This window comes from Anopheles maculipalpis, chromosome 2RL (genome assembly GCF_943734695.1).
Source record: "Anopheles maculipalpis chromosome 2RL, idAnoMacuDA_375_x, whole genome shotgun sequence".
In the NCBI taxonomy this organism is placed as follows: domain Eukaryota; kingdom Metazoa; phylum Arthropoda; class Insecta; order Diptera; family Culicidae; genus Anopheles; species Anopheles maculipalpis.
Window position 1 is genome coordinate 19281155 of NC_064871.1, and position 27383 is coordinate 19308537.

The following is a 27383-nucleotide window of genomic DNA, read 5'->3' on the forward strand; positions in this document are numbered from 1 at the left end:
TCCGAAATATATGAAGGGACGGAATGGAGGATAAAATGCGGGAGAAACGAAAACAAAAGCAGAAAGATGAAAATAAAATAAATTGAAATAAAGTAAAGTTTGTAACAATTCCCCATACGTTTTTTTTTGTTAGTTTGAAATATTAATAACACGAGAATTCGAGATTATGTTTATGATAACTAAAACTGCATCCGTGTATGAAAAGATTGTTAGTAAATTTTACCATTTCAATTATAGAGGACATTGTGTATGGAAAAATAGATGAAGATGAATCAAACTACAATGAACCGGACTTGACATAGCTAACCTGTCCTTGCTGGGGATTGCCCAGTGCTGGTCCAGCAGACTTCTCCGTCGCTCCTCCAGGGAGCGCATGGTGGGATCCTCTAAGATATTGTTGGTCTTGGTTTGGTCAGTCTTATCACCTGCCTGCTTCTGCTGCTCACTTGACGCACCGGTACTGTGGTCGAGCGAATTGGGCGTGTGCGACTGCGACGAGTCACGGTCGTACGACAGAAACAGTGGCGGCTCGGTTGAGGGTGCTTTCGGTTCTACCGAGCTACCGCCACTTTCCGTCGAATCACCGTGCAAACGCTGCAGATTGTTCGGTGTCACGAGATCGCGCTCGAACGCCTTCGGAAAAGCGTCACCGTCCCGTTCGTTGCTCGAGCAGATCGATTCCTGATCGTCGCATCCCTCCACCGAACCAACGCCCAGCTCCGGGAATGTTTCGTCCTTTACCAGCAGCGAATCCTTGCCGGGGGAATGTGTGTCACAGCGTGAGCATGGTTTCTCCACCGGTACCGGGTGATAGATTTCCGCCTTCTCGGCCGTCTCATTACCACCAGCCGCACCCTGCACGCGCATGTGTGCGATATCGTTGAATATGGCCGCATTCACGATAAACTCCATCGGTGCAATGACACCGTAACTTTCCGGGCCGTGCTCGATGACTAGTGGATCCGATACATTCGGATCAAACATAACGGCGTTGGGTGTGACGAGCAGTACGCCACCGACCACTCCCTGGCCATCGGTGATGTGCCGCACGTTGATCTTCAAGAAACGCTGTATAGTGACGGGATCATCCTCATCTCCACCTGCAGCTGCATTACCGGTCGTACCGCCTCCTCCACCACCACCACCTCCAGCGCTGCCACCACTCTGTGTGTTCGGTGATGCAACACGCTCGATGTGACCGGGTTTCGGTGATCCCGGACGCAATCCTTCCAGCAAATCTAGAAAAAAAAAGCAGAAACAATAGTTTAGTTCATTTCGAGTCAAACACTTAGCGATAAAAATACGAAAGGTAGGAACGTCGATAGAACTGCACGATGATAAATACTTGTTTACCACTGCCTCGAGAGTGTGTCAACACCAAACCACAGACCCAACCGTAAAGGCATTTTGGTGTCGTCACCGGCAAAGTAAACATAGCACAGCAGCACCACTGATCAACGAACCTGACAACTTGCCACGCAAAAACGAAGCTCCAAAATCCATCGTCCACGTTTGCATTTCTCACTTCTTAACTATTCTGTGAACCATTCGTACAACACCAGCACCCATTACTGTTGATCACCCCGGTGCAATGAATCACATGTGGGTTCAGAGAGAAAGATCTTCTGATCGCAGAATCATTAGTATGCGCTTTTTAACCAATCTCACGCGTTACTACTTCGTGTGCACAGACGACCTTCCTCTCTTTGTTGGTATCGGGCGGCCCAGCACAGTCTGTTGAGCAATATAGTTGGTTCGTCTGTATGTACGATCTTATCAAATGCCCCTAACAAACACAGCCGGTCGGCGCCGATTGCCGGTAGTGCTGGATTGGGTAGCGTGTGAGACGGGATTGCATTAGTATTGTGAGCCACAATTGACACTACCTCCAAGGGATCTTGCTTGTTGGTTAAATGTGTGTGTTTGTGTGGACAAATGTTCGGCGTTTTTGCTTCTTTTCATTGTTATTCCACTTTATTCGTCATATGGAGCATGGTGGATGGAAGGCTCCGAATCATTCACTACCATTAAACAATAGTTTACGAATCATAATGCTTTTAAAATAGGCACGGCACGTGAATATGGGCTACTAGAAGCAATTAAAAGTATTTTGCTAACACATCTGTCCTCGGATTCTTCCCCGGTTGTTAGTAATAAACAGATCAATTTTTCCTGCAGTGCTGGGCTGTAGTGTGCTACATATAACTAAACTTTCCCCTAAACAAAGTTATTGATAGATTTTGTATTAGTATATAGTATTGCACACAAATGATATCGATTTTCTGTACGTCTTTCATCACTTCCTGATCATGTGACCGGCGTTGTCTTTTGCTTTATATTGATTCCTCCAGGAAGGCTGATTCCCAGACCAACAACTACATTACTGCTTAGTTGCTAATTTAAATCAATCTTTGGTACAGTGCAGCAATAACACTTGGCTTTAATTTGCACATCAGCATCGAGAACGCATCACAGCGGATGTGCTTCCGTCCTACTATGTGTTTCTAATCGTTCAATTACACAAATACACTCGAATGCCACCCTAGGTAGCGTTCCGCATTACCTCGTATGTAATATATTCATTCAGGTGCTTACCTCCATTTTTGCAAAACACCACAGTTTTCAACATTTGTTCAAACAATTACTCAACTTGCAGCTTGTTATGAATCTCCATTTCCGACCGCACGCTTAAGCTTTACAGCATTTCATAGCAATTTTACACATTATTTGTATTTACTTCTACTGTGGCTCTTATATCGGCCATACACACATAAAATACACAACTTCTCACACTGTACAAAAGGGGGTTTGGGAAATGCACTTTCATTGCATTTGAGGAGGGAAACGAAAGTTACAAAAGAAAACAACACAGCAAAAGTTGTTTTGACAGCGTGACGTTATTCGCCTCGCCCGTTTTCGCCCCTTCGACAGCACGGTGCAACAGTCAAACTACCACAGTTTATCTCCGCACTATGGGATCGATGCGGGCCACAGTTGAGAATGCTCTTTTTCAGCGGTTACCGAACAAGTACGAAATAAACGCTTTTTGTGAGAAAAAATACGCAATTACTGCATACCTTTTTCGTCCTGGCACAAATCTTCCTGCGAACCCTTACGACGGCCATCGGTGGGACTGTTGGAGGAACGTTCCGTGCTCGTGTCGGATTCACCGTCCGCGTTCGCTTTGGCATTTTTATCCGGAACGAGCAACTGCTGACCAGAGTAGATGAACGAGCTGGCCAAACGATTGAGCTGGGTCAATTCTGACGGTGTCGTATCGAAGCGAGCGGCCACGGATGTCAGCGTGTCCCGATCCTTTACTGTGTACGTAATTGTGGGTATCGTAGGCATCGATCGCTTCTTTTCGCCATCTGAAAACGGGTAGAAAACGGTTAACAGATTATTCAAAAAACAACGCACAAAATAAAGGTTTTAATTTGTTAAAAAAAAAGTTTCTCTACAACCTTCCCGGTTGGGTTTTTGCGCTTGTTTTGTAGGATGAAATTTCCATACATTATACGATGGGTCAATGTGTAACGACGAAACTGTACAACCGGTTAAACTTTTACTATAAACTACTATAAATCCATACTTGAGCAGAGGCTTTTCTCGACGACACAAAATAAACGCTTTTCTTCGGTTGCAAGCAGCGTGTTGGTTTTCTGCTATCGATGTACAAATCATCGTGACGCTTTGTCCAGACGTCTGCACTCTGCAAACACTTCTAATTATTTGAAAGTCAGAATGCAACAGACCCTGACCCTCTGTGCTGTCGCAGAACGTAGATCCGCGTTTCAAGAGATTTTTGAAAAAAGTTGCTGACAGAAGCATACTCTCTCTGTGTCTCTAAAGAAGCTCATATAAACATAAATCTCGGAAGTACAGCCATGCCACGCCACAGTATGGCAGGACAGCGGCAGTAGAGCTGAAACAGCAGAAACAAGATCAGGAAGTTTGAATTCGTTTCTACTGGTAAGACGACAAACTTGCACCAATCTGCGTGGTGGTCTGTTTTATGTTTATTTATTGATGGTGCTCAAACACCATTGAAGCATTGACACAATCCACTACAAAGAAGCGATGCTTGGCACTGAAGAGCATAATGTGATGTGCCTATTCCTTTTCGTATCACACACATCCCGAGCAACTCAGCGATCGGTTGAAAATATTATAGATTGTTCTGGATTTGTATAAATTAGGGATTGTCAGGCAAATGCCTTGTTCTATAAATTTTGTTACATTGTTTCAGTTTCCACCTTCTGTTTTGTTAGTTCATCATAAAAGATTAAGTATTACCTTTTGATAGTCGGTCGATGCTTTCGAATCTGCCCTCAACCTTCGAGCGCAGCGAGTCTAGATCGAACGGTGCGGCTAGTCCATGATCGACACTTCTGGATTTGCTCCTGTTGAGAATAAGGCAAAAAATAATCACAATTATTCACGTGCACACGGACGAGATTTCTTGGATGTGGATAGAATATAGCAAGAGGCACGTATCACGCTTCTCTGCCACCGTGTGCAGTCATAAAATTCGTATCATAACTCACTTAAATAGACACTAAATGTACATTTTTTTTTCTTTACTATCGGAATAGCGATCTGAAACGTTCGATAAGGCTGTTTGGCAGATTTGCGGCTAATAAAATGAAAACAAGCATAACATGCACATGTCTTCTAAGCTTACGACTTACCGTACGATTATTAACACTTAAGCCAGGTAAATACTTTTACCAGATCCCACACTACTTACATGGAAGGTTTCGAGAGCATAGAAGCTTGTCGTTCGTTTGCGTGTCGCGTGTCGCTAAAAACTAGTTTAATCATTTGGAATGTGCTATCACGATAAGATGGGATCTTGCAGATAACCAAACAAAAACTAATGTTTATATAATGTAATTTCTGAGTTCTCCAGGAGCAAAAACAAGTTCTCACGCAGTTTTCTTGTCTAGGGTGCAAAAATTGCAAACTCTGTCATCTTCACACGACGTCCCTTGTACGCTACACACTTGCTAATTGGATAATTACTGGAACACAGCTGTTGGCTAGGCTGGTTGGAACACAGCTGTTGTTGTCCTACGACTTAACACCCTTTTTCCATGCTCGGTCGGAAAGCTCTAGGAACATAAATGTTCGCAGCACGTCAGATAGATTGCTCCAGTCTTGTGTTGAAGCGCTCGTTATTGGCTAGGCGAGAGTAGCATTGAACTACCTTCATCGTCATCAAGTGGTGTGAATACCGGAAGCTCGTTTAATCCCCTTATGCTCGATAAACTAATTTCATTCGGCCGGTCCAGTGGTAGAGACGACAACGGCGCCGGTCTTCACACGGCAGGACTGGGGTTTAAATCCCGTCCGGACCGTTCCCCAGTAGTGGAGACTGACAATTCAAGTACGTGTTTATCAGCAAGTCTAGTAAGCCATTATATGGCCGGCGTGATCTAGTAGGTCGTTAAGCCAAGAAGTAAAAAATATTTTCATTCCATTCTTAGTTGGACGATCACTCGATTATTAGTATTTTTGTAAGAAACTATCAAATATCGTTAAATAAATACCCATTCCCTTTGCTACAACTTCAACGCTACAGGTGATACAGCGAGGTACATTAATTTCGGATTAAACATCATGCTGAGAGATTGATTTATAATGCCACCAATACTATATTCATCTACCCCAGGTGGAAGCTTACTCCTTCTGTAAACTATGGCCTTTTTCAACAAAACGCTACGACCTCCACATCTTGCGGAGGGTAAGGAACGATCTCCCTTTCAATATCGCATCTCTCCTTGAGAGGCAATATCGAGGTTCATAAATCATGCCCGCTGTACTTGAAAGTGTGAGCTTTACCGAGTGAAATGCCATTCGTCGGTTTTTGTCGGATGCTTCAAATCAACCTGCTAAACTAACCACAGCGCAGTTAGAGACCTACTGGCATCTTCACCTATCGAGGTACACACTGCACTACCGGTTTCGTACCTCAACGTTGGGTACGCGGTCACGACTACGGGGAGTAAACATCGGAGCATCATTCCCTTTGCAACACGGGCCATCGTGAGCCAGTGACCTGGTGTGGTGGTGATGGTTGGCGCGCATGTTCGCGGTCACTATTGCAACCAGATGAGGGTATAGACTGCGAGCGCATGGTGGTAGAGAAAATCCCTTACGCAGCCATCAAGGAAAAATTTTGCACCACATTAAACTAGATTTATGCTTCCGGTAGGGCGATTAACTTGTCGTACTGGAGTCTCACTCCTTCCCTCTTTTTGGTTTCCCCTTCTCCACATCCTGTCACGAATGCTCTGCTTATGTATGTGTGAGAGTCTCATCGCCTACGGAGCTCGAGTGCTCGAGTGCGACAACGTCTACGAAATACGTCTACGAACACTTGCACTATTCCCTTTCGTCCGCGGTGCAGGGTGTCCCTTGGAGCTGGGTACCGATGAGATGAAATCAGCAATGCTGTTGCTACTACTGCAGGCTGCAAGGCAAAATCCTACCATTAATGTTTTTAAATGGAATGAATGACAGTAACTGTCGCTGTCGAACTACTTTGCCAGCTTGCGCTGGTCAGGTATTGAGAAGGGCAACAACACCTGATCGCTGGCGGGCGGCGTGAATCAAGATAATTATAACACAAATTTGACACGATCAGTAGCTACAGACTACAGTAAGATGCCGTTGATGTATGGGGTTGTCGCAGAACAACCCCTGTCCCTGCCTAGACACCACCGCCAGGTGTTGCGATACTATCGTCTTTCCTACCAGATGAAGGTTACTCACGGCGGACTTTAGCATCTGGTGTATCGGTATCGGTAGTAGATTTAACGCAATCGATAGCACATTAAGGCACTTTTGCTGCCGATGCCCATAGTGCATACTGAGACCCGCAAAGGAAGCGTAACACCTACCGTACAAAACCGGCCGGATAAACGTAGCAAGGGAGGAAGGGTGTATTGATGGGGAAGTGAGGACAAATGATGCACTGTACTGGCTCTGTAGGATCGACGAGATATATGGGGTGTCTCCGTGTTTGAATGCATTTCATGGCTGCACAGTGTCACAGTGCAAGTGAAACAGTGCGACGAGATCACAGGAGAAAGATCTTATCAACTGACGTTAAAAGCGATCAGGTCGTCAGTTTTGCTAGAGGTCATTAGGGTGTGCACTGCATTCGATACGGTTGACGCGGGTGCCTTATAATTAAATTATGCACGATAAATCTGTCAATCCGTGGCGATCCTACTCAGCATGGTGTGTGGTGCACATTGATCGCAAAACATGGAGATATCGCCCTAAAAAGTGAAATGGACCAACGCAACAGTGGCAACACACATCGGCCCATTTTGCTCGCACCCAGCACCGGATATTGCAGACCTGATATGGTTTTGCGGTATCACGATTGTTCCGCATGATTGCAACTCTGGCATGCTGGCTACTTTACTGGTGCACAAATGTGTCGGTTCCCTGCGGTATATGGTTTTTGTGCTGGTAACAGTGGGAAACCTTTTCAGCAAATGAGTATGGTTGAAGAATTTCAAGTTCAAAGCACCCCGGTAGCGCTCCACCAATGATCCACCAGCACCAGTGTGTCCATCAAGCGAGTGTCCCCGGTCACTGCATGGAAAGTCGTGTGATTTGAACCGTCTAAGCTACCAGTGGGGAGCTATATATGCCCGGAAATTGATCCCAATCGGTGCCAATCGAGCAAATCGAAAACCACAATTCGAGTGACATTGAACCCATCCGGAAAAAGGTTGTTTGCCCATCGTTCCATCGGGTGCGAATGGGCGTATTGTGTAACGCACAGGGCATGTGATAATTTTTCGTTTATGAAATATTATACTGCTTTAAGATATTTTGTTTCTGTGCCTCTAATTTCGATGAACACTTTTTATGTCAAGAAAACTTGTAAAATATACCTAACGTTACTTTTACGCTAGAGGACAACGGGGTTCAAATCCCATCCGGAACGTTCCCCCGTAGCGGGGACTGACTATCCAACTAAGTGGTACCAATAAGTCTAGTAAGTCATTAGATCGCCATTATGACCTCAGACGACATTAAACCAAGAAGAGAAAGAGAGAGAGAGAGAGAGAGAGAGAGAGAGAGAGAGAGAGAGAGGGAGAGAGAGAGAGCATTTTAACTGCTTAACTACATAACTGCGAGCATAGTCCAAACATCAAGAATTCAGGACTATGAACGCTTTATTGCCTAAAATTCACATTAAAGAAAAACAGGTTTGCCATAACCTCATACTCCAAACCGTTTACGATCGCACCATCTTAGGTCCTCTGCTAACGATCTGCAGAAAAAAACCTTCGTACGCAATTGTTCATCCATGTATGCTGTGGTGCGGTTATGCTTTGGCCCCTCTACCACCCAGCAGGAAATGCAAATATATGTAGTTTCCCAATAAATGAAGGAAGTCCGTTCGAACGGTACGTCCGTTCCAGCACGATCTGTCCGGTCCCCTAAGGGGTTGGAATAATTAGTCACGGGACAGCAACGAATCGGTGGATCGGCCCCATACACTGCCGCTACTAACCCTTATTTCATTAAATGAGTAAACAAATCCCGAAGGTTATTGACGTGCCGCGTGTGATGCCATGTCACATATATCGAACGGCACCATTTTACACATGCGGCGGGGTATTGCAATTGTTTTCGATTAGCGCTGCAAGTTACTCACCGCGTGCGATGTCCATGTGTCAAGGTGAAGTACCGTTGAAAGAATTCCCGAAACGAAAGCAACAACAAAATAAAGCAAAAACTAGTTAAATGTTGCGTCTTTTACCATTGTCACTCGCGCGAGAAGCACGCATGGCCATCGTGTGGATTGCTTAGTTACATTCGACTCAATGTAACGCACGTTACGAAATGTGCCCTTGAATGCTACCGTATCCAAAAGCACTCGAGCTTTGGCTAATTAGTACACACATGGACACATGGACCTTCGAAGCGGGCTGAATTACTGACTATCAAAAAAATAGTTACTCAATTGTTTGGCTATCACAATTAGATATTATTAAATAGCTCGTATCAGCATTTACATAATTTTTCATAGTTCAAGAAAAGCCAACTTTTGCCGGTTTTTCTGTTTGAATGGAATTTTTAAAAAATCAGGGCAGTGCACAGCACACAAAACCAATATCCGTGCATAATTTTGTACGATAGCACCGAACCGTACGACCATCAACACAGCATCCCGTGATCCATTCAATCGATTTTGATTCATCTGATTAGGAAACCAATAAATCGATTGCGAGCAACAAACAGGCAACAATAAAAACCTAGCCTTGCCTTTTCCACCGCTCTAAAATGAAACTCCAAACTGAATGGACACAATACAGTCAGAGATCTTGGTATCGATGGCAGGGGGTTAGTAGTTTCGTTTCATGAGTGTATATATATATATAAAACAATAAAAACAAAACATGATGATAAATCGTCACACATCTGCGGCGAACGAAACGAATGAAAGATATCGCCATCTAAGGAGGAAGTCTTACGGCGGGCCCGCACACTTCGAGGTGAAGGTCAACCCATCACACCGTTGATCGGTTGTTGTTGTGTTGTTGATTTGCGCTATCATCCGCTGCAACCGTTACCCATCCATCATCACCGAAAGGGCCCATAGTTAAAGGGCCCGCGTGGCTTCATTCTTTTGATGAATCATTTGGCTTTTTTTTGTGTGTGTGCTGTGGCCAGTGGCAGTAGTAGTGCTAAAAATAGAGTTAAAACAAAACATTTGATGTTGTTCGCCGAAAAACAACGTCCCTTTTCGGAACGACCTCACGTGAACCGAAAAGCAACTCAACGCCGGCACACGACAGATTCAGGAAGGTAAATTGCGTGTTGACGGAAGCAGAAGAATGTTCCAGCTGGTCGGACAAACAAACTGTACGGCGACCGCGCGAACAGCTGTATTTGTTGTCGGAATGATGATGTGATGAAACGTACTTATGATCACACATTATCAGCCACCGTTTCGGCAGTGATGCCCTTTTTGCTGGTGGTGGCTGCCGTGCACGGATTTTTGTAGTTAATGACTAATCGACCAATCGATCATTGTTTGTCTCAGTTTGTCATATTCAAATACAGATCGTGATGGAATGTCGTGAAGCAATTCGAACGAAGGACAATAATTGTAAGCTAATATTAACTATTTATAAATTGTAACTAATTTATAAAGAAGTAAATAAATTAATAAATAAAATGGAAAATATAAAAATACTTAAACTTAAGAAAATATAAATTTAAACCAAAACAACTAACCTTCGATATGGTGGGCTACTGAGCGTGTCGGAGCTCTTGGACAGTATCACATCTTGACTAGCTCTACGAGTCCTGTACACCAGGCATCAACGAGCGCAGTTTTATGGAAGGATGATGATGATGAGATGAAGAAGTTGATGGGTTGTGTGCCATCAATCGTACACAGAAACGGGGCAGGACAGTTCGTGCCATTAGCAACAGGGATCGGGCGCCATTCATTATGGAGAAGGACAGTTTGGATGCAGGAACATAAATTAGGAAAAGAAAACAGATGAAAAAGAAAACAAAATAAAAACAAAACATTAATACAATTGTAAAATGATAAATACTGTGGCGATAAAAAAAACGATACATAAAAATAAAATAAAAAATAAAAAATAATAATAAACTTTGTTCTTCACGAGATCCAGGTGAACATAAAAATCGATTAATTTGAGTGTCGTAATGACAATTTTTCTAGACCACCACCATCTAATCTTGGTATGTAACGCTATCGGTGAACGATTCTTATTTTTCTCGTCCCCATCATGTGTTTCTTCGTTGCATCGGTCGAAGTAGCAAAAGCCTAAACCTCGCCCCACCCGCATTTTTGAATACGGAGGTTTGGTGATAAGGCACAGGCCCACAAAAAATAGTCAACGTTTGAGCGGCGCAACAGAATTCAATCAAATCATATTCCAGCCAGCAGGTGACAAACTAATTACGAAGCACAGCTGACTGAAAACCCGGCGATTGGACCTGGGGTACGAGGTAGTAATTAAACCTCGTGATGTATTGCTTTTGTACATGTTTCACCTATTCCAGTGTTAAACAAAGGAAGATGTTAGAAATATATTTTCTTCCTACATCCAACACGGCCTGCAGCGTATGGATGAATCATGAGGATTAAAAGACGGACCATCCTGGCGCGACACATACGCAATTAGATAGCGACAAAATGGATTTCCTTACCAGTAGTGCTCCTTAAATTTAGATAAGTGATTTTTAATCTTCTTTGGCTTTTCCATCGTTCGGATATCACAAGTATCACAATGTCACCGTACACAGGCATTCAAGGCCAAACCCGAAACCCGAAATACTGGTCTTTTTCTCGCAGCACAATTGTAACGTCAAACTGATCAAAACATTGTCCAGAAGAGTTGCACACTTCAGGGTAGGTTAGCACGTGCTGATGCTGATTGATCACTTTGCAAAGAATCATCCGGTAATCACAACACTAACGCTTCAAGAGCTTCGCTTTAGCTTCGGTTGCAACACAATGATGTGCACATTGCTTTACCACCTGTTCAACTGCTAGGATTGCAATATTTTTCAACGACTAATGGTGTGGGAGAATGAGCAAGAACACACTCAAATGTCTTCACGGGGTGAGTGATGCTAGTACGCGCGCATGTACAGTGACCTCCGCGACCGGTATAACAAACGCGAGTGGTGGCCCGAATGTAGGTGAGATCTCGGTCAGCCCCCAAGAGTACAACATGCGTCCCTAACCGATAACGAAGATCGCCGTCCGACGGGCAAACTCGTCTGCTCAGCAAGCACAACAGACACACACGGTCACGAAAACGGCCACCTTACGCGGGGGGAGATGATAGTCTACTGATAAGTTTCCGTTTTGGGAAGGGTTTGCCTAAGATTTCCTAGCCAAGACCCATGGGCAAGCACTACCTGTTTGCCGGTGGTCAGAACGGGGGAGGGGAGGCAGGTGTGCTCCCAAATATTGATTCCTGCAGTGGCTGTATTTACCACTTCACTTGACAGCCGACTAGGGCGCTTATCTATGGCCCGGTGTCGACAACAACACAAGCACAATCACATACGGAAAAGACGACGACAACGAGCCGATATGCAACCATCTCTGCTGGATGATGTGAGAATGAATGCGTCAATGTTGTTTTTATTTTATTTTTTTTTATATTTTACTTCACGCTTGTTTGAATATTATCGTGCGACTCTATTCTTTTCTACTTCCTTTGGGGCTGCTGGTTACTACTATCGTTCGATTTGGGCTGCGTGGTTTGGTATTGGTAAATGTGAAGCGTTACCAGTAGAGAGGCACGTGAGCATTTGTGAGCCTGATTGTGGATCGAACCCGATGCAAGCGGTTGCTCTTGTGTGTAGCCGTCCGACATGGCCGTGCAGCAAAGCTGGAGCACTGTTTACCGAAACGCGCAGCCTGGACTGGTTCGAGTGATCGTTAATCCTTTTATGAGGGGACAAGTGTTGGGCCAATGGATTAACAGTGGGGACCGTAGGGTTTGTTTGCGTTCCCCATTCTCTCTAACTGTCGGTGGTGCATTGTGAGAGCCGAATCGTGCTGCAATCTGGCAGGCTGCGAGGCTTCACAGTGCATAAACATTTTTCAAATATTTACCGAACTAGTTTCATCAGACATTGTGGCATTTGGTGTCGGGCTAAGGAGAATTACTGTCCTTTTGCTAGCAATCAACTGCGGGACACACAGCGGTGTCAATGTGCCATGTTGTGTTATGACCTCGAAACATGACAACGGTAACATATGTTACACCGGAAATTATGTATGATTCATGTTCCTACCACGTGGCGGCATGCCAAGGCGTACGGACGAGTTGGGCGCACTGATTGAAGTAGCTGGATGGTTGTCGAATCATAAGGGAGATAAGTTATGATTTATCGCTATTTATTTTTGTTTTCCCGTAAAGTGGTGGGAGAGCTACGGAAGATAAAGATGGCGCGATGATAATGTTATTTAATACCATTTTCGCAAATGTGGCACCACCTGATACGGGAGTTGTTGCAGCAAGAATATTGGTTCAATTCGTTTACATTCAAATCGTTAAACAAATTGAGCAGGATGGATGTTTTTCTGGGTTTTCAATGCATCATAACTGCAGTAGTAGAATTCTTGCCATTCGAATCACATCGAATCCTCCAGCGCTGTCATGATAACAAAATACTGAAGCGAAGATAACTGGAATTAAGTTCATTTCTTACAACAGCCTGTAGATTTCTAATTGGCTAATGGTGGAATCGGTTAAGCGTACAACAGTATACAACACGCAATCTGAAGTGCGCTTAGCAAGTGTTCGTCTGACATTATCATCCTTCCATCCTGCCTAATGTGCATGAGAAAACGATCCCACCCCGTACGGGCAGCATTTATTGAACGACCGAGCGCCAATCTTCAAGCCGCTTCACGTCGACAGATAGCAACGGGTAAGTAGAGTTTATATTCTCTAAAGCCAATCAATTCATCCCTGCTTAACGTCAACATCAAAATGTCGAGCCCGCTAATGGGAATATTGGACTACGATTTTATGCTATTTTCTATGCCGTTTGTGCACGACAGCTAAATAAAGCTTGAAGAAGGTACGATGGATGAGAAATACGGACGGTAAGATTGCAAACAACAGAAGCACTGACATGAAGTGCACATCTTCTTACTCGGGCTCGTTTTTTCTTTGCTTTTTTTGTTCTGCAATAGCTGAGCGAGGGAAACCTAGAAGAAAAGTTACACGGACTACGATTCTGCCATAAAACGGATTCAAATTATTCATCGGCTAAGATCGGCGGCCTACAAATGGTAGTCAGCCACAGTACAGCGATGGTATGATGTCACGCATGAGGCATGGGCTCTGCCTGTCAACAGTCACGTAGACAAGCTCACCATCCCCCAGATGAGGATGGGTTATGCTAACCTTCACCCGAATGGCGGAAAACGGAAGTGAACAAATAGAATCGGTCTCGGTCGATTTCCAAGAAGCTGTACAGCACGGAAAGAACAACAGTCTCCCCCACGAAGAATTGAATTGAGATCAATCAAGCCGTGCGCGCTACACGTGCTGCTGCAAGAAGTTAACTTCGCTTCCCGTACGAAAACAACTGTATCGCTACGTGACTTCTGCCGGATGCCAAACTTGACACAAAAGGTTACACAGTGTGTACCCCGGGGAAAAACAAATTTTTCGGATTCATCAACGACGAAGCCGGCTGATAAGAAGAGACGTCAAAAATTTAACTAATTGTGTTACTATTTTCGATTCCACAGATTTGGAGCTTTTAAAAGGCTAGAACGGATGGAAGTAACACATCACCGGCAACACACTAAAACAATGCACGCGATGGAAAATAGGTCAGGGTCCGAATGACAAGTGCAAGTACCGGGGTGGCATGTGCGCCTACTTGACACTTGCACTAAAAGCTAACACCGAAGCTGTCGGGTATGAAACACAATACTATCGCAAAGATAACAGAGCATCTATGCTATCTCAGGCCCTAGGTGTTGATTGAATAATCAGCAGTTGTGCGTTATGCTACCCCCTCAGAACACAGCCAGAGATGCAGTGGAATCTGATTCGTCTCGTCTGTGCTGTGTTTTGCTGGTGACGAAGACTGACGACTTCCAGTTAGTGTTTGTCAAGCATAAGGTTAAAAGATGGTGGACTAACATTAGTGTCACCAGAACGAAACCTTCACCTAGCAGTACATTGACCGGAGAGTGAGAGTTCCGTTTCATGGCGGTTCATCAGTTTTCCTTTGTTAACAACACTAAAGCTACGGGTAACACCATCGTGAGCACTGCATTACATTATATACAAACCACTTTACACTGTTTGTGTAAACATTAACGATTTTGTTACAGTTCCCGCCACATCCGCTTGCCTACACAACGATCCTTCCTTCTGCAGAAGAAAACACACAGCCACAACCCAGGCAGAAGATAGTCACCTTTGCTTAAGATTATCCGGCACGAAGATGTTCCACCAAGAGTGACGCTTTTCGCGCCCATATTTGCCCGTTGGTCCCGCTCCATACGGTGACGAATCGAGACCGTGCATCGATCCGAAGCTGCTAAAACTAGCCGAGTCCTGCTGCATGGTGTCACTGCCATCCAGCGAGGCCATCATGCCCTTGCGGCGTCGTCGTTCGAGTTTTGTTTGCCACGACGATGACCGTCGGCGCTTCTTGTCGTATCCTGGTGCACCGCCAGCACCGTACGGGTCCTGATGGTGCGATCCATTCGCACCGGATTCACCCAACATCACGAAGGTGTCCGTATTGGGTGCATCGTTCTCGATGTCCGACTCACCCGTTTTGATGTACTTTTCCGGAATGGTACTGATCGAGTGACCATTGTGAGTGTGGTGGTGACCATTGCTCGTACCGTTGGACGCGGATGTGCCGGACGTTTTGGAGTCTTTACGACCACCGCCAAGAAAAACGACCGCGATCGAGCTTCGCCGTTTGTTGCTTTTTTCTGCTCCATTGGAGCTGCTGCGCGATCCACCGCCGAGCAGGGCCAAACCTAGCGAACTGCGCCTTGGGGGCTTTGTGGAGAGTCCATTTTTTATGTTCATAGCGTTGCTGTTGTTGTTGCTGCTACTGCTGCTGCCGCTACCGTTGCTACCATTTGTGGAGCTAGTACTGGAAGTGTTGGCCGTGCGTAAGCCATGAAGTAACACGGTATCGCTGCAAACCGAGGTCGTTGTTGTTGTCGAGAGACTAGATTCTTCGTCCAGTGATACTAAGGTCGGGATCGAGCCGGTGCTATAGTCCTTCCGCGAACGGTACTTGCCCGGCGCGGTTAATATGCTGGTCATGGCTGATAGTGTGATGTCTGAAGCACAGAGGGAAGATAAGCAAAATACCGATCGTACCGGAACGATGAGACAATGGCAGGAAAACGTTCTACTTCTTGCAGAACATATGGTCTAACCATTTTGACCAAAAACCATCGATAAGGTGAACCTGTGCAAACGATTGTACTGTACCTTCCTGAAGTTTTAGTAAAGTGTAAAGAGGATTTTTTGTTTGATGCAATGCATTGTTTTTTTTTATGCCAAGGAAATACTCAAGAACCAACTGTTCTAGACGTATGCATAAGCTTGTGTAAGATTAAGTTTGTTACGGCTGTAAAGCCCTACATGAATATGACCACGGTCTTGAGTAGTCACGTTTTGTTGTAGATAAGTCATGCCCACAGTAGTTTTGAACGTTGAGAAGGAAGACGCTGCGCTGCTACGAACAAGGCCGTCAGATGCTTTCGAGTGGAATTTGTGCGCTACAGTGCTTCAAAAAGTGTGTCTTCTTCGTTCAACAGCGGGGTTCGTCTTCGCAGATCGAAGGATGCTATAAAATTAGTTATTTTAGCCCTCTTTGTTCACATGTTTTTGTGGTGCTCAACATGAGCATATAGATGGCCAATGTCGCAGCTTTACCGGAACAGTTGCGGTTTTCCTAAAGCCCACCGTACCTGCAGCTTGTTTGTGGTTACATGAAGATGGTTAGTTTTAACCATGGTTGAATGGCTATCGTTCAGCTAATGATGAGACAGACAGGAAATTAAACTGCCGGTTTGACACGTGTGAATAGTTAGAACAAATTCAAACGGTCAATGTCAAGTGAGGCTATTCATAAATACCTCTGATATTGACAAACTTATGTTCTCTATTGCTATTGAGATGTTGGTGGTAGAGGCGAAAGTGATTCCGATATACACACGGTACGACCGGGGTACAAATCTCATCTTAACCGTGCCCGTGCACTGAGGACTGACTATCTAACATCGTATCAATAAGTCTCGTAAGCCATTCTATGGTCGGCGTGACCTAGCTAGAGGATGTCGTTAAACCAAAAATAACATTCATATTTTCCCTGATAAATTGCCCAAAATTCATGCTAATTAAATAACCAATAAATTACAAGTAGAAGCCACAATATCGGCCGTACAATTGCAATCATGGAATTGATTGAAATAAATATCGATCATTAACTTTTCATCGGTTTGTAAACAACACGCCCATCTGTTGCTTGTCGCGCACCATGCCTGACGGGTTATCGCATTTCTATTTGTCGTAGGTCTTACATCAAACGCATGGTAAATATTTGTTTCAATTCTGCTAAACCATACCAAATACTTCAACCATCTTTGTCCCTTTGGCTTTTTTTCTTGCAGCCGCGAGCCGTGCGTTTCGGTGCATCAACATTTTCGACACAAGAGCGTGCTTTGTAGTGGAACGTTTTTTGGCATCTGGCAGCACGGGTGGTGCACGTGTAATTGGAAACCACGGCATTTTCCACATTGTGTGCGCGTTTTGTTGGCCTCACATACCAACCAACATACCCGCGGCTCTGGTAATTCCTGCCTCTCTGATTCCGCATCGAATACATGTAGCATTGGTTGGTTGGGATTAACTTTGCTGCTTCTTCAATTCTTTCACCATAACAACAATGTATCGATGCTGTCTGTATTTTGACGCTCGATTGCTTCGACCGGGTTCCATGGGGCAAGGCGTGCGATGTGAAGGAAATGAGCAATACAATACAAATCAGAAAATCGATCGAAATCAAATCAAAACTACACTGCCATGGAATGAAATATCGTCCAACGGGGCTGGCACGGGTGCGGGATAGACATTTGAATTCTATTTCATTTTTAGATCTGCGCACATGGCTTCGATTGTCGAAGCTATCGATCGGTAATGTGATCCACATAATGGACCCTATAGTTGTGGGGGCAGAAGGTTATTTAATCGAATGAAAATAAAAATCGCTTTATCACAATTAAACTATGCACTGCAAATCAGTAATGATTGGGAAGATTGTTTACTAAACATGATATAAATATTTTTAGCAAAACAGCATTTCAGCAATGGAAAATTCTTTCAGGGAAATGGATGTTTGGTTTTAATAAACCATTTCCGGATGCACTTGAACGAAGTGAAAAATACCTTCGACTACGAAGCACAACAACAAATAATCAATGATGAACTATTTCCTCATTAAGAATAATTAAGCGACGGTCGCGTACAACTGTTGCGTATAGAACTACGCAAAACGAACGTACGTGTGCGGTTGGAAAAAGCGTCAGCTCTCCCTGTCGCCGTGGTCACGCTAATTGTACCCACGGGTGCACCCTATTTCCGTGATCGATCGATGAAGCGATCAGCTATGGAAATGAACGCAGTTTAAAAATAATACAGCAAACGCGCCGATCTATAAAAGCAATAGTTTTGTTGCAATCGCAAACGAGCTGCAATTTAATTTCAATTTGCTTTCATGTGGACACTTGGCAAAAACAAAACTCCCGATAGAACGCAGCAGCTAAATGTACACGCTATTCGCACGTTCTGCCACTTTCATGGGACATAAACAGTGCACACGTGTCGTACCTTGTGCATTCCGGAACTCCATAGGACTGGGAAATAGTTTTGCAAAGTGCAGTGCAGTAGCAAAACAAAAATCGAAACTCACCGATTTGTTGCTAACAACACATGAAATCTGAATTTAATAACTTTCTTTCTTCTCCTGCGGTGTGCAATGGCGAATGAATAAAAGAGGTAAAATGAGCGCTAAACGATTTTTATCGCGATCATTACTAGCAATTGCTATTGAAAGTGCTCATACATATTTTCAATTTATCAGTGGTTTCTTGGTATCTTAATTGTTATCGATTAAAAAGAAAAAAAATTATATGTACGGTGACTAATCGTTGTAACATGAATAAAGAAAAGGAAGTTAAATTCAATCCAAAATTATTGAAATTAACTTTGAGCAATTAAATTCATGATACTCTTAATTCGATCTATATTAGTGATGGGCAAAATACCGTTTTGTTCGGAATCGATTCCGGAGTGTTCCGAAATTTCTGGAAACGATTCCATAGAGAAGATTTGTAATTGTATTCCGGAATCGGCATCGAAATCAGAACCTCTTTCGGTATAGAAATCGGTTTGGAGATACGAAATTACTTTTTTCTAGAGGGGCTTAAACCCTCCATCGACTGCATGTGGAAAAAAAACTGAACCAATTTGTTGCTGACAGGACAGGCCCCCAGCGAATTTTTCAACGGAGCGGGGAAACGCCACCAGAGTGCGGGACCGATATTCGTAGGGAAGGCAAAGCGGAAACTTCTCCCTAATATGAAAGTGATCCTTCCGAAAACTTCTATATAGCCAAGGCGCCAAAGCAAGTTTATAATTCCACATTGGTTATTACACCGGAAAAAAATATGTGAGAAACGGTCACGGTTCCGGAATCTGATCAGGCATTGGTATCGGAATCTGTTCTGAAATTGGTTACGAAACCGGATTCGGAAACGGTTGAATTGCTTCTGGAATGGGAATCAGAACCAATACCGAAACCAGTTAGTTCTGAGTGCCCATCACTAATCTGTACGGACAATTTTTGACGAATAAATTAACGAATGCAAATTAGAATGAAGATCGCACTGGCTTATAATTAAAGATAATTTATCATTTTCATAAATTAGTTGTTTTGTAGCAGTTTGACTAACGTAATTCTATGCATTACTTAATCCTTATCCAATTAACTATTCATTTTGATCATCTTGCATGAATCACTAAACGTTCGTGAACAGAACTCCTTGATGCAAGATAAAAATTAACTCATCAGACAGACACCGCAGAGAAGCGATAAAAGTAGTCTAAGCTAAAAAGAGCAAACAATGTAATGTAGCAAAAAGTGTTGTTCGAAAATATAGCTACAGGAAAAAATTATTAATTGCATATAACATAACACTGATAATCCGGGTTTTAGTTGTGTTCTGGCAGCTTTCCGTTTTGCATGGCGTTGCAAGGTAACGAAGCACATTTACTGGAATTTCGTAAACCTCTTTTTTTAAACATCAAAGCGCCGTCATTCACAGGTTGCTTAATGTCTGCATTTTATACGTTCCATATGTGCATCGAATCGTTGCACCGTTGCAACCGTTGCTGGAATGCATTTCATCAATCGAAAACGACGAACGATGCGCGTGTTCAACAAACGGACGCTCAGGAAGCAGAAGAACAAGAACGAAATCTATTTACGATCGACGTAACACAACTATTGTGTGTGTGTGCGTGGTTTTCTGCCTACCGTAACATGATTACAAAAGCAGGCCGTTCTATATGAATAAAAAAAACATGATTACAACAAAATCGATTTCGATCATAAACACCTCTCTCAAAAGCAGGAAAATTGGATTGGAACCGAACGAAAAAATTGCAAAAAAGAGAGAACACACGTATACACTACTGTTCTCCCTCTACAACTGTTTCGTTCGGTACAGGAAAAATTCCGATCAAATGGCCGATACACCACACCATAGGAAGAAGAAGTATTATTACACACCAAACTTCAAAACGCACGCCAATGCTGCCGCCGCCCTGTTATGAACGAGTGTGAAAAGCAAAATATGAAAATTACGAAATACTGTAAATTGTGTAAGTACTGATTAATCTTAACCCAAGCACCTGGCGCGCACGGGCAGCGTCCAGTGGGCGCACGAAACGCGACGATGATGTGTGGTGTTACCCGTTTCGTCGCCGTTTAAAGCCGTTGCATCATTGCACATGCTGGTGTGTCTGCTTGTGCCACAGCAGCGGCCGGGTGCATTCGATTTGTCGAAGGGAGCGCGCGTGGTCTCGGGGGATCCTGGGGACCGTTCGCAAGCGTGCCCACTGCAAAGAAAGCGGCAAGCTCAACAATGGTTCACCGCCAGTCAGTCAGTCAATGGACATAATAAAGACTGATCGTGCTACTGGCTGTAGGGTCTAGCATTAGGACATCGCACCGCTGATAGTGCGGGCTAGACCGACAAAAGGCTAATGGATCGCCTTCGTATGAAATATGGGAATCATTAAGTCTGCCGGTGCTGGCTAGGGACACAAGGGCAACGGTTTGATGATTCCGATGCTCAATTCGTTCGGTGGCGTGAAATAGAGTTCGCATGCAGAAAGTCATTTACAGGGTTGTGATTGTAGTGTGTTGTCCTACTCGCATAATTTCCATACAATTGACTAGATGGATATGTTGGAGCGAGCTGTGTCAATCAAAAAGCTTAATGGTGTTTCAGATAGGCTTGATTGGTCATTGGTTTCGTTGGTGTAATAGCTATTTTTCTTTGTACTATACCCTAAAGGCCTCCAACACTGACGAAATAAAATGTTATCAAAATAATGTATATCTTTCTGTTTTATTTGCATTGCCATAATCTACATCAAGCAAAGAATGCAACCATTAAGCCATACCGTTAAATGACGGTAAGAAGTAGCATCATTAGAACTTGTAGAGATGCCTGTTAAAAGGCAACACGCCTACCCTGCTGTTGCTGTTGCTGAGTTTACGATTCCAAATAAGCGCTCCTCCCTGGCAAGGACCAATTCTTACCGGTAGACAGGTTACATTAGGGCCAACAAGCAACCACTTGCTGGTGGATCACCAGGTCCCTCGAGGCAGTTGATAGAGCAGTCACGCTTAATTGGTAACTGCCACCAATTAGAATAAGCATGCCTACGGAAAGACGCATTTTTTCATGAAGCTTTCTACCACAGCTTTTGCCGAATAAAATCGGTCACTCGATCCATAATGACAAAGACACCACCAAGGTACGCGCGGTGGTAAAAATAAAAATAAAAAATAACGCTGATTACACTATCCGGCTCAAAATGACAGTCGGACGACAATCTGCAACAAAGGGGCAACCGGACCAACTTTGTTGTACCTCGCCCGAATGTCTCGTATGACACTCTGGCGAGCGGACAAAAAAAAAAAACCTAAACCCGATCCGTGCGACGCGTGGAGGTGTCTCACGCACATTTGTGGTCCCTTCATTTCCGTTCCACTTTCGTCGTTAACCTTCGACATAACCCTTCCAAGGATGTTGCAACCGGTCAAAGCCGGCTGGTGGCGGCCCATTTCGGTGCGCCCTCCTGGCCCGTTCGATATCTTAATCGATACCGGTGTGCCGGAGACACCTCGGGCCGCGCACTTGACGTGGACATAAAATGACGAAAAACAAACAGCGGTTGACCGATTTATCTTAACCTGCCCTGAAGGATTTTATTTTACCCACTGTAAGTTGTAAGCTGGGAGCAGTAATTTTGTAGATAAGGCGTGGACCTCCGATCCGTTTCATCACGTGAGATTGTGTGACCGTATATTTTGACATATTTTTTTTATACGGCTTCATATTCAAGCAATGAACTTTGGGTGAAGTGATTGAAGAAGTGATTGCCATCTTCAGATACTGTTTTTAATTGTTAAACTGTTCCCTTTTTTTTAAAGAATATTATTCATCTAGTAAGAATTACTAGAATTTTATAATTTTCAATAATCTAATCAACACCAACATAGCCCTCCGAATAATCGCCTAATGCTTCTCCCTATCACGCAGTGATACTTTCGCTTTCGAACGTCAACGACTTCTGTCAACAACGGAACGTTCCTACTGCACCCGCACGCACTCACACATTACCATCGGACTATGAAATTTAAAGGAAAAGTTGTCACTTTTCACTGCCACTACAGCATTTGTTTTTACTTTTGCATTTTCTATAGCCACTGTCTGGCGTCGGGTGACCACGCTGCATGTGTTTTTCGGGGGGACATGATTTCATCATATTTTACTCCTTCGCTGGCGATACTCGACAGCCAAGAGACGATACGGTGCATTTGCCAGTAGGGTGCATCGAGGTTGGCCACAGGCCAGAAATGGTTAAAGCATGGGTAACCGGCACTCTCCACCCCCTGGGACCGGAGTGAGGCGCTAGTGGCGACAGCGAACTGGCGGGCGAACGATTGCAGTAAAGGTGCATTCACACCACGGTACATTCGCGAGCTGCATCGTAATTGTATTTTTAGTCAGCAAGCTACAACAGGCGGCGGAGTGTGCACAGGTGAACCATGTGCATACGGCCGCCATACGATCGTGAAAGTAAACGTGATGTGCATCGAGGAAGATGTTTGGGGGTTTCGCTGCTTTCACAGCGGCGTCGTAGGAGCAATTGCGCCGTCCTTTGATGCCATTAGTGGTAACTGTTATGATGGGGCGAAGTGGCCTGAACGGGTTCTCGTTCATTTTTATTCTTGAAAGTTTTATATGTTAATTAAATTATCGATATACTTTAGCTCAACGTTAAATGATTTTTCAAATTTTTGGAACAACGATGACATGCCAAGTCTTCCTGGTATATTTTTTAGATGCTTTTTATACACTGTAAAAGGTCAAGTATGGCGTCAAGAAACAAAACAAAATAATAAGCAAAAATTCCAACGACGGCTGATGAGAAACATGTTGCAAAAATATTCTATTCCAGTTTCGATTAGACAACCGTGAAGCCGACAGCCTTCACGCCACTTTACGCAGGGCAACCACGCGTACGTCAGTCCCAAGCAGGGGAACGACCATTAACGTACTAGCCGGAGCCGGCTCCTCGTTTGGCATTAGGTTCTTGAGCGCTGCCAATCTTCATGAGTGACTTCTGTGGTATGGTGGGATTTTTTTTGCTGTCTTAGTCTTCATAATACGAACAAATAAAATAAATAGCTTCACATGTGTCTTTTCGCAAGCTCAAGGTAAGATCACAGCAGAGCTTTGAAGGTTTTGCTCATTTGTTGCAAGACAAAATGTGTGTGTGAGAGAGAGCGAGAGAGAGAGAGAGGTTTCCGACGGTGACTTCGCAAATAACTGGATTGCCAAATGTGTGTTAAGTTGATTTAGCGGTTGATCCTTTCGAAAATTAAATCAACTTTAGCAGACATTTAAAAAACTCATTCAGCTTCCAACATTCTAATCTGGTTCAATTCTAGATGACGGCAGCTTTCCTAAGAACACACAAAATAAAGCGTGCGCGAAGCGAATGGCAACACAAAATACGCCACGAGGCACGTTTTGACTTTAATTACCACCATCGAGCGAACCATCGAGGACACCCCACGTGGGAGCGATCGTCACCGGCCTTGCACTTGCGTACTGGGGTGATGAAAAGTTCTACAGCACCACCGTCATATGTGTCGCAGTGTCTCGTGCGACCAGAAGGGCAAACAACCGTGTGCAATTCAATCAACCACACGCACGCTGCATATCATTCAATCTGACTGTGTGTTTGTTTGTTCTTGCAAATCCAAAAGATGACTAAGGAAATATTGTCGTTGAAAGGTTGATTGGTGTACTTGTTTGCTTGGGAAAGGATCCAAATCCGATTTTGAAACCGAAATCAAAGGGGCGCACTGCAACAACAAAAGGGGATGAGCTCATCCGCCACTAATTAAACCGAGCGGGCCCCCAAACGAGAGAACGTAAACAGTTTTTATTAATGCTGTCATCAGCTCGTAACCACCTTCTTGAGGTAACATCCCGGCAAAGGCAGGTTCGCGTGTACGGACTTGCCCGCCAGCGGTGATGTTATTCTTCGAGCTGTTGAATCAACAAAAAATATTTGTTATTTCCTGTACCAGGCTGGCTGGGGCTGGAAAGGGTGTGCTTTTGCGATGCTCTAGGTTTGTTGGCACTTCACTACGTGTGCAAATAAGTGGTCCATAATATTTTCTTCTTCATTTTTTAGCACGTCAAAGGTGACATCTAAAGAAAAATGTAAAAAAGTCATATTTAATACTTGCATTAAATCAAACCGTTATTCCTTAATATAACAATAAGATCTAGCAACGTTTGATGATCACATCGAAATGCCACCTAAACGGACGTATTTGGACCAGCACCCAGTTACCATAAACCTTTCCCACCCACCTGGCGGCTTTATTGTGCTCATTTTCAACCATTTTTCGCCATACGGTGTGCCGAGATACCGGTTTCTTTGGTTCTTTTAATGTACGCGCGTACGTAAACCGCCCGAGCCCGTGGCACAATGAGGCGGAGCGTCTATGCTAGAATGGAGTTCGTTCATGTGTGAGAATGCGTGTGCTGGCGTTGGACCTAGAACAACAGCCAAAGGTGTAAGTGCTGCCGAGAGCCGCCAAGGTCAACCTCTTGTCAGCGTACAACTGCAATCACGGGACTTGAGGTAGCCGGTGCTGCTGCTGCTGTTGCGCTCAAGTTGGTTTTGTAGCGGTGGTTGTACCAGCAGCAACGATCTACAACCATCATTAGATAGTATTAGTTTGCCGTGATATCATTACGGTTGCATCGGTTCCGTCTGCACCAGCTGTGGTCAATAGCAACGACATTCCACTGTCGGTGCGGTATAACGCCACTGATAATGCACATGGACTATGTTGCACCGTAATTTGCTGCAGAAAAAGCATTAAATTTATTTTATAAAATATTTTATCTTGTTTTTTGTTAGTTTCATAACCTCTGGAAACCCTGATCTGTCAGTTTTGGTTTTCTTTCTGGAGCTTGTAGATGCAGCTAGTAGTTGGATAGTCAATCCACTCAAAATCTGTCTTTATTCTTAGTCAGAATAAAACAAGATTGAATTCTGATCGTGGTATGGTTCTAAGCCAATCAAAAATGGATTATAAATTCGAATGCAGATGATTTAATTCTATGAAAAATATTAACCAATTCTTCTTCTTTTCTTCTTATTTTACTTGGCCCAACGAATGGCTAGTTCACACCGGCCTTCTAATGGCTTTCTGACCATGCTGATACGCACGTAGTTCGACAGTAAGTCCTCACTACGGAGGGAATGATCCGGATGAGATTTTGCTCTGCAAACTAAAGCTATGCAAATCAACACTCAATGTAGTTAAATTTTCTCTTCCCAATAAAACAGAGTATACCTTGAAAAGAACCTCCAAGCGGTTGGCAAAACCAGACGGTTATATATTTCCGTAAAGCCACAAATCGATGGACAAGATAGAGTGTAAAATGATAACCACAACCCATAACCACCAACTGCCAACGAAAACGAAATCTCCCGTCAATGGTACGGAGAGTTCTCCAGTGGTTTATAGCTTTCTGATCTGATCAGAGTCCCGCGGTGATAGTTGTGATAGAAGGAGTGCAGAACAAGTGATTATTTTCGCACCTGATGTAGAGTTTGAATATGACGTCTTTAGCGTGTGCGAGTGCAAGAATGTGAGAGGTCATGTAACGGCATGTTTAACGATATAGTGCACCGAACAAATTCTTAAGAATCGACAATGTTTCACTTTTATGCTTACAATATCCATGAGAATGCACTTTAAGACCGTATAGCCGACCGTTGTTCCAGCCTGCAACGAGTGCAACGCTCAAGTACAGCTTTCAAGCCATCGTTCGAACAGGGATTGTGAAGGTTAGGGTATGCGAAGTGCAGTTTTACTGCTTACGGGCTCATAAAAATCAGTTCCATTTATGATGTTTGCATTTGCGTGGGAACCACGCATTATTTACAATCCCGTCAAGTGTAAAGTGATACTTAGGGTATTGATACAAAATATTTTTAAAAATTGTATCCAAAAATGCATTTCATTGCTACAATTGATCATTTAACTATTTTACACGACCCCAATCGCTAAGCAGCCTGTTTCGTCGTAAAGTAAGAACATTAACACTTTCAAAAGATGACTATCAATGGCAAGCTTTTAGTTGTGCTTTTTTCTACCATTTTGCACATCACGTCCATTAAGCAGATAGCTTTTTAAAGTTCACTCGACAAAGGCATATAGGATGAACGAGATACACAAAAAAGGTTTTCAATCGATCTTAAATAAGCTTCTTAACCTCGGATGAAGATGTTGTTGTCCTTTCGCTTTCGGTTGCGCTTGCAACCGTGTGAGGTGTTTTCTCATCACAGCGTCATCATTGAATGCAAACATGCCGCACACGTCCTGCCTCCTGCCACCCCCTTAGCGGACGACTTCCCGGGCGCGCTTTGTTTCGTGGCACAAGTGTGCAAATGAGTGTGATATTTTCATTCGACTAGGGTTGGCTTTTCAACTCTTTAAAGCAATCTTGGAGGCCGGTGCCCGCGCCGACTCAGGAAACGATAATTAACGCTAACCGGTGCTAATTAGTGGCCGGTGGTAAAATTTCAGTTTCAACTGCCGCTGCCGGGCTGTCACGGATCGGTGGCTGCGACGGCGTACTCTACCGCCGATACATGACGATGTACAAATCTTTACACAAGCGCACACAGTCAGCATGAATGTAAACACCATGGCGTTAGCATCTTGATGTCACAGACCGAAGCTCACATTGCCACACGCGATACGATTGTGCGTGTGTCCGTTGGTTTCCTTTTTTTTCAATTCGCCATCATTCGCTCGTCGAACGCGAGCTAGAACGCGAACAGAGGAGGAAATCCGGTCAGGGTGCAATGGAATCGAACTATTTGAAGGTTGTATGTGTCGCACTTTACAGAAAAAAAGGGTCAGGATGTCGCGCTAGAGAGCATCGAAAGTGT

General features: G+C 43.9%; 1 protein-coding gene across 13 annotated transcripts in view; it reads right to left on the minus strand.

Moving 5' to 3' along the window:
* Positions 1-27383, minus strand: part of LOC126556721 (TLD domain-containing protein 2) — an 82799-nt gene that overhangs the window by 24373 nt on the left and 31043 nt on the right. For 7 of the 13 annotated variants that reach the window (XM_050212169.1, XM_050212181.1, XM_050212168.1 and 4 more), the window contains exons 1-5: positions 14980-15857; positions 10273-10344; positions 4297-4403; positions 3078-3371; positions 308-1238 (exon numbers count right to left, since the gene is read on the minus strand). In XM_050212169.1, the coding sequence (XP_050068126.1) occupies positions 308-1238; positions 3078-3371; positions 4297-4403; positions 10273-10344; positions 14980-15851 (2276 nt within the window). In that variant the 5' untranslated portion in view covers positions 15852-15857. Of the gene's footprint in view, positions 1-307; positions 1239-2595; positions 2675-3077; positions 3372-4296; positions 4404-10272; positions 10345-11223; positions 11300-14979; positions 15858-27383 lie in introns of those variants that run through there. The other 6 variants (XM_050212182.1, XM_050212171.1, XM_050212183.1 and 3 more) reach the window with 4 other exon arrangements.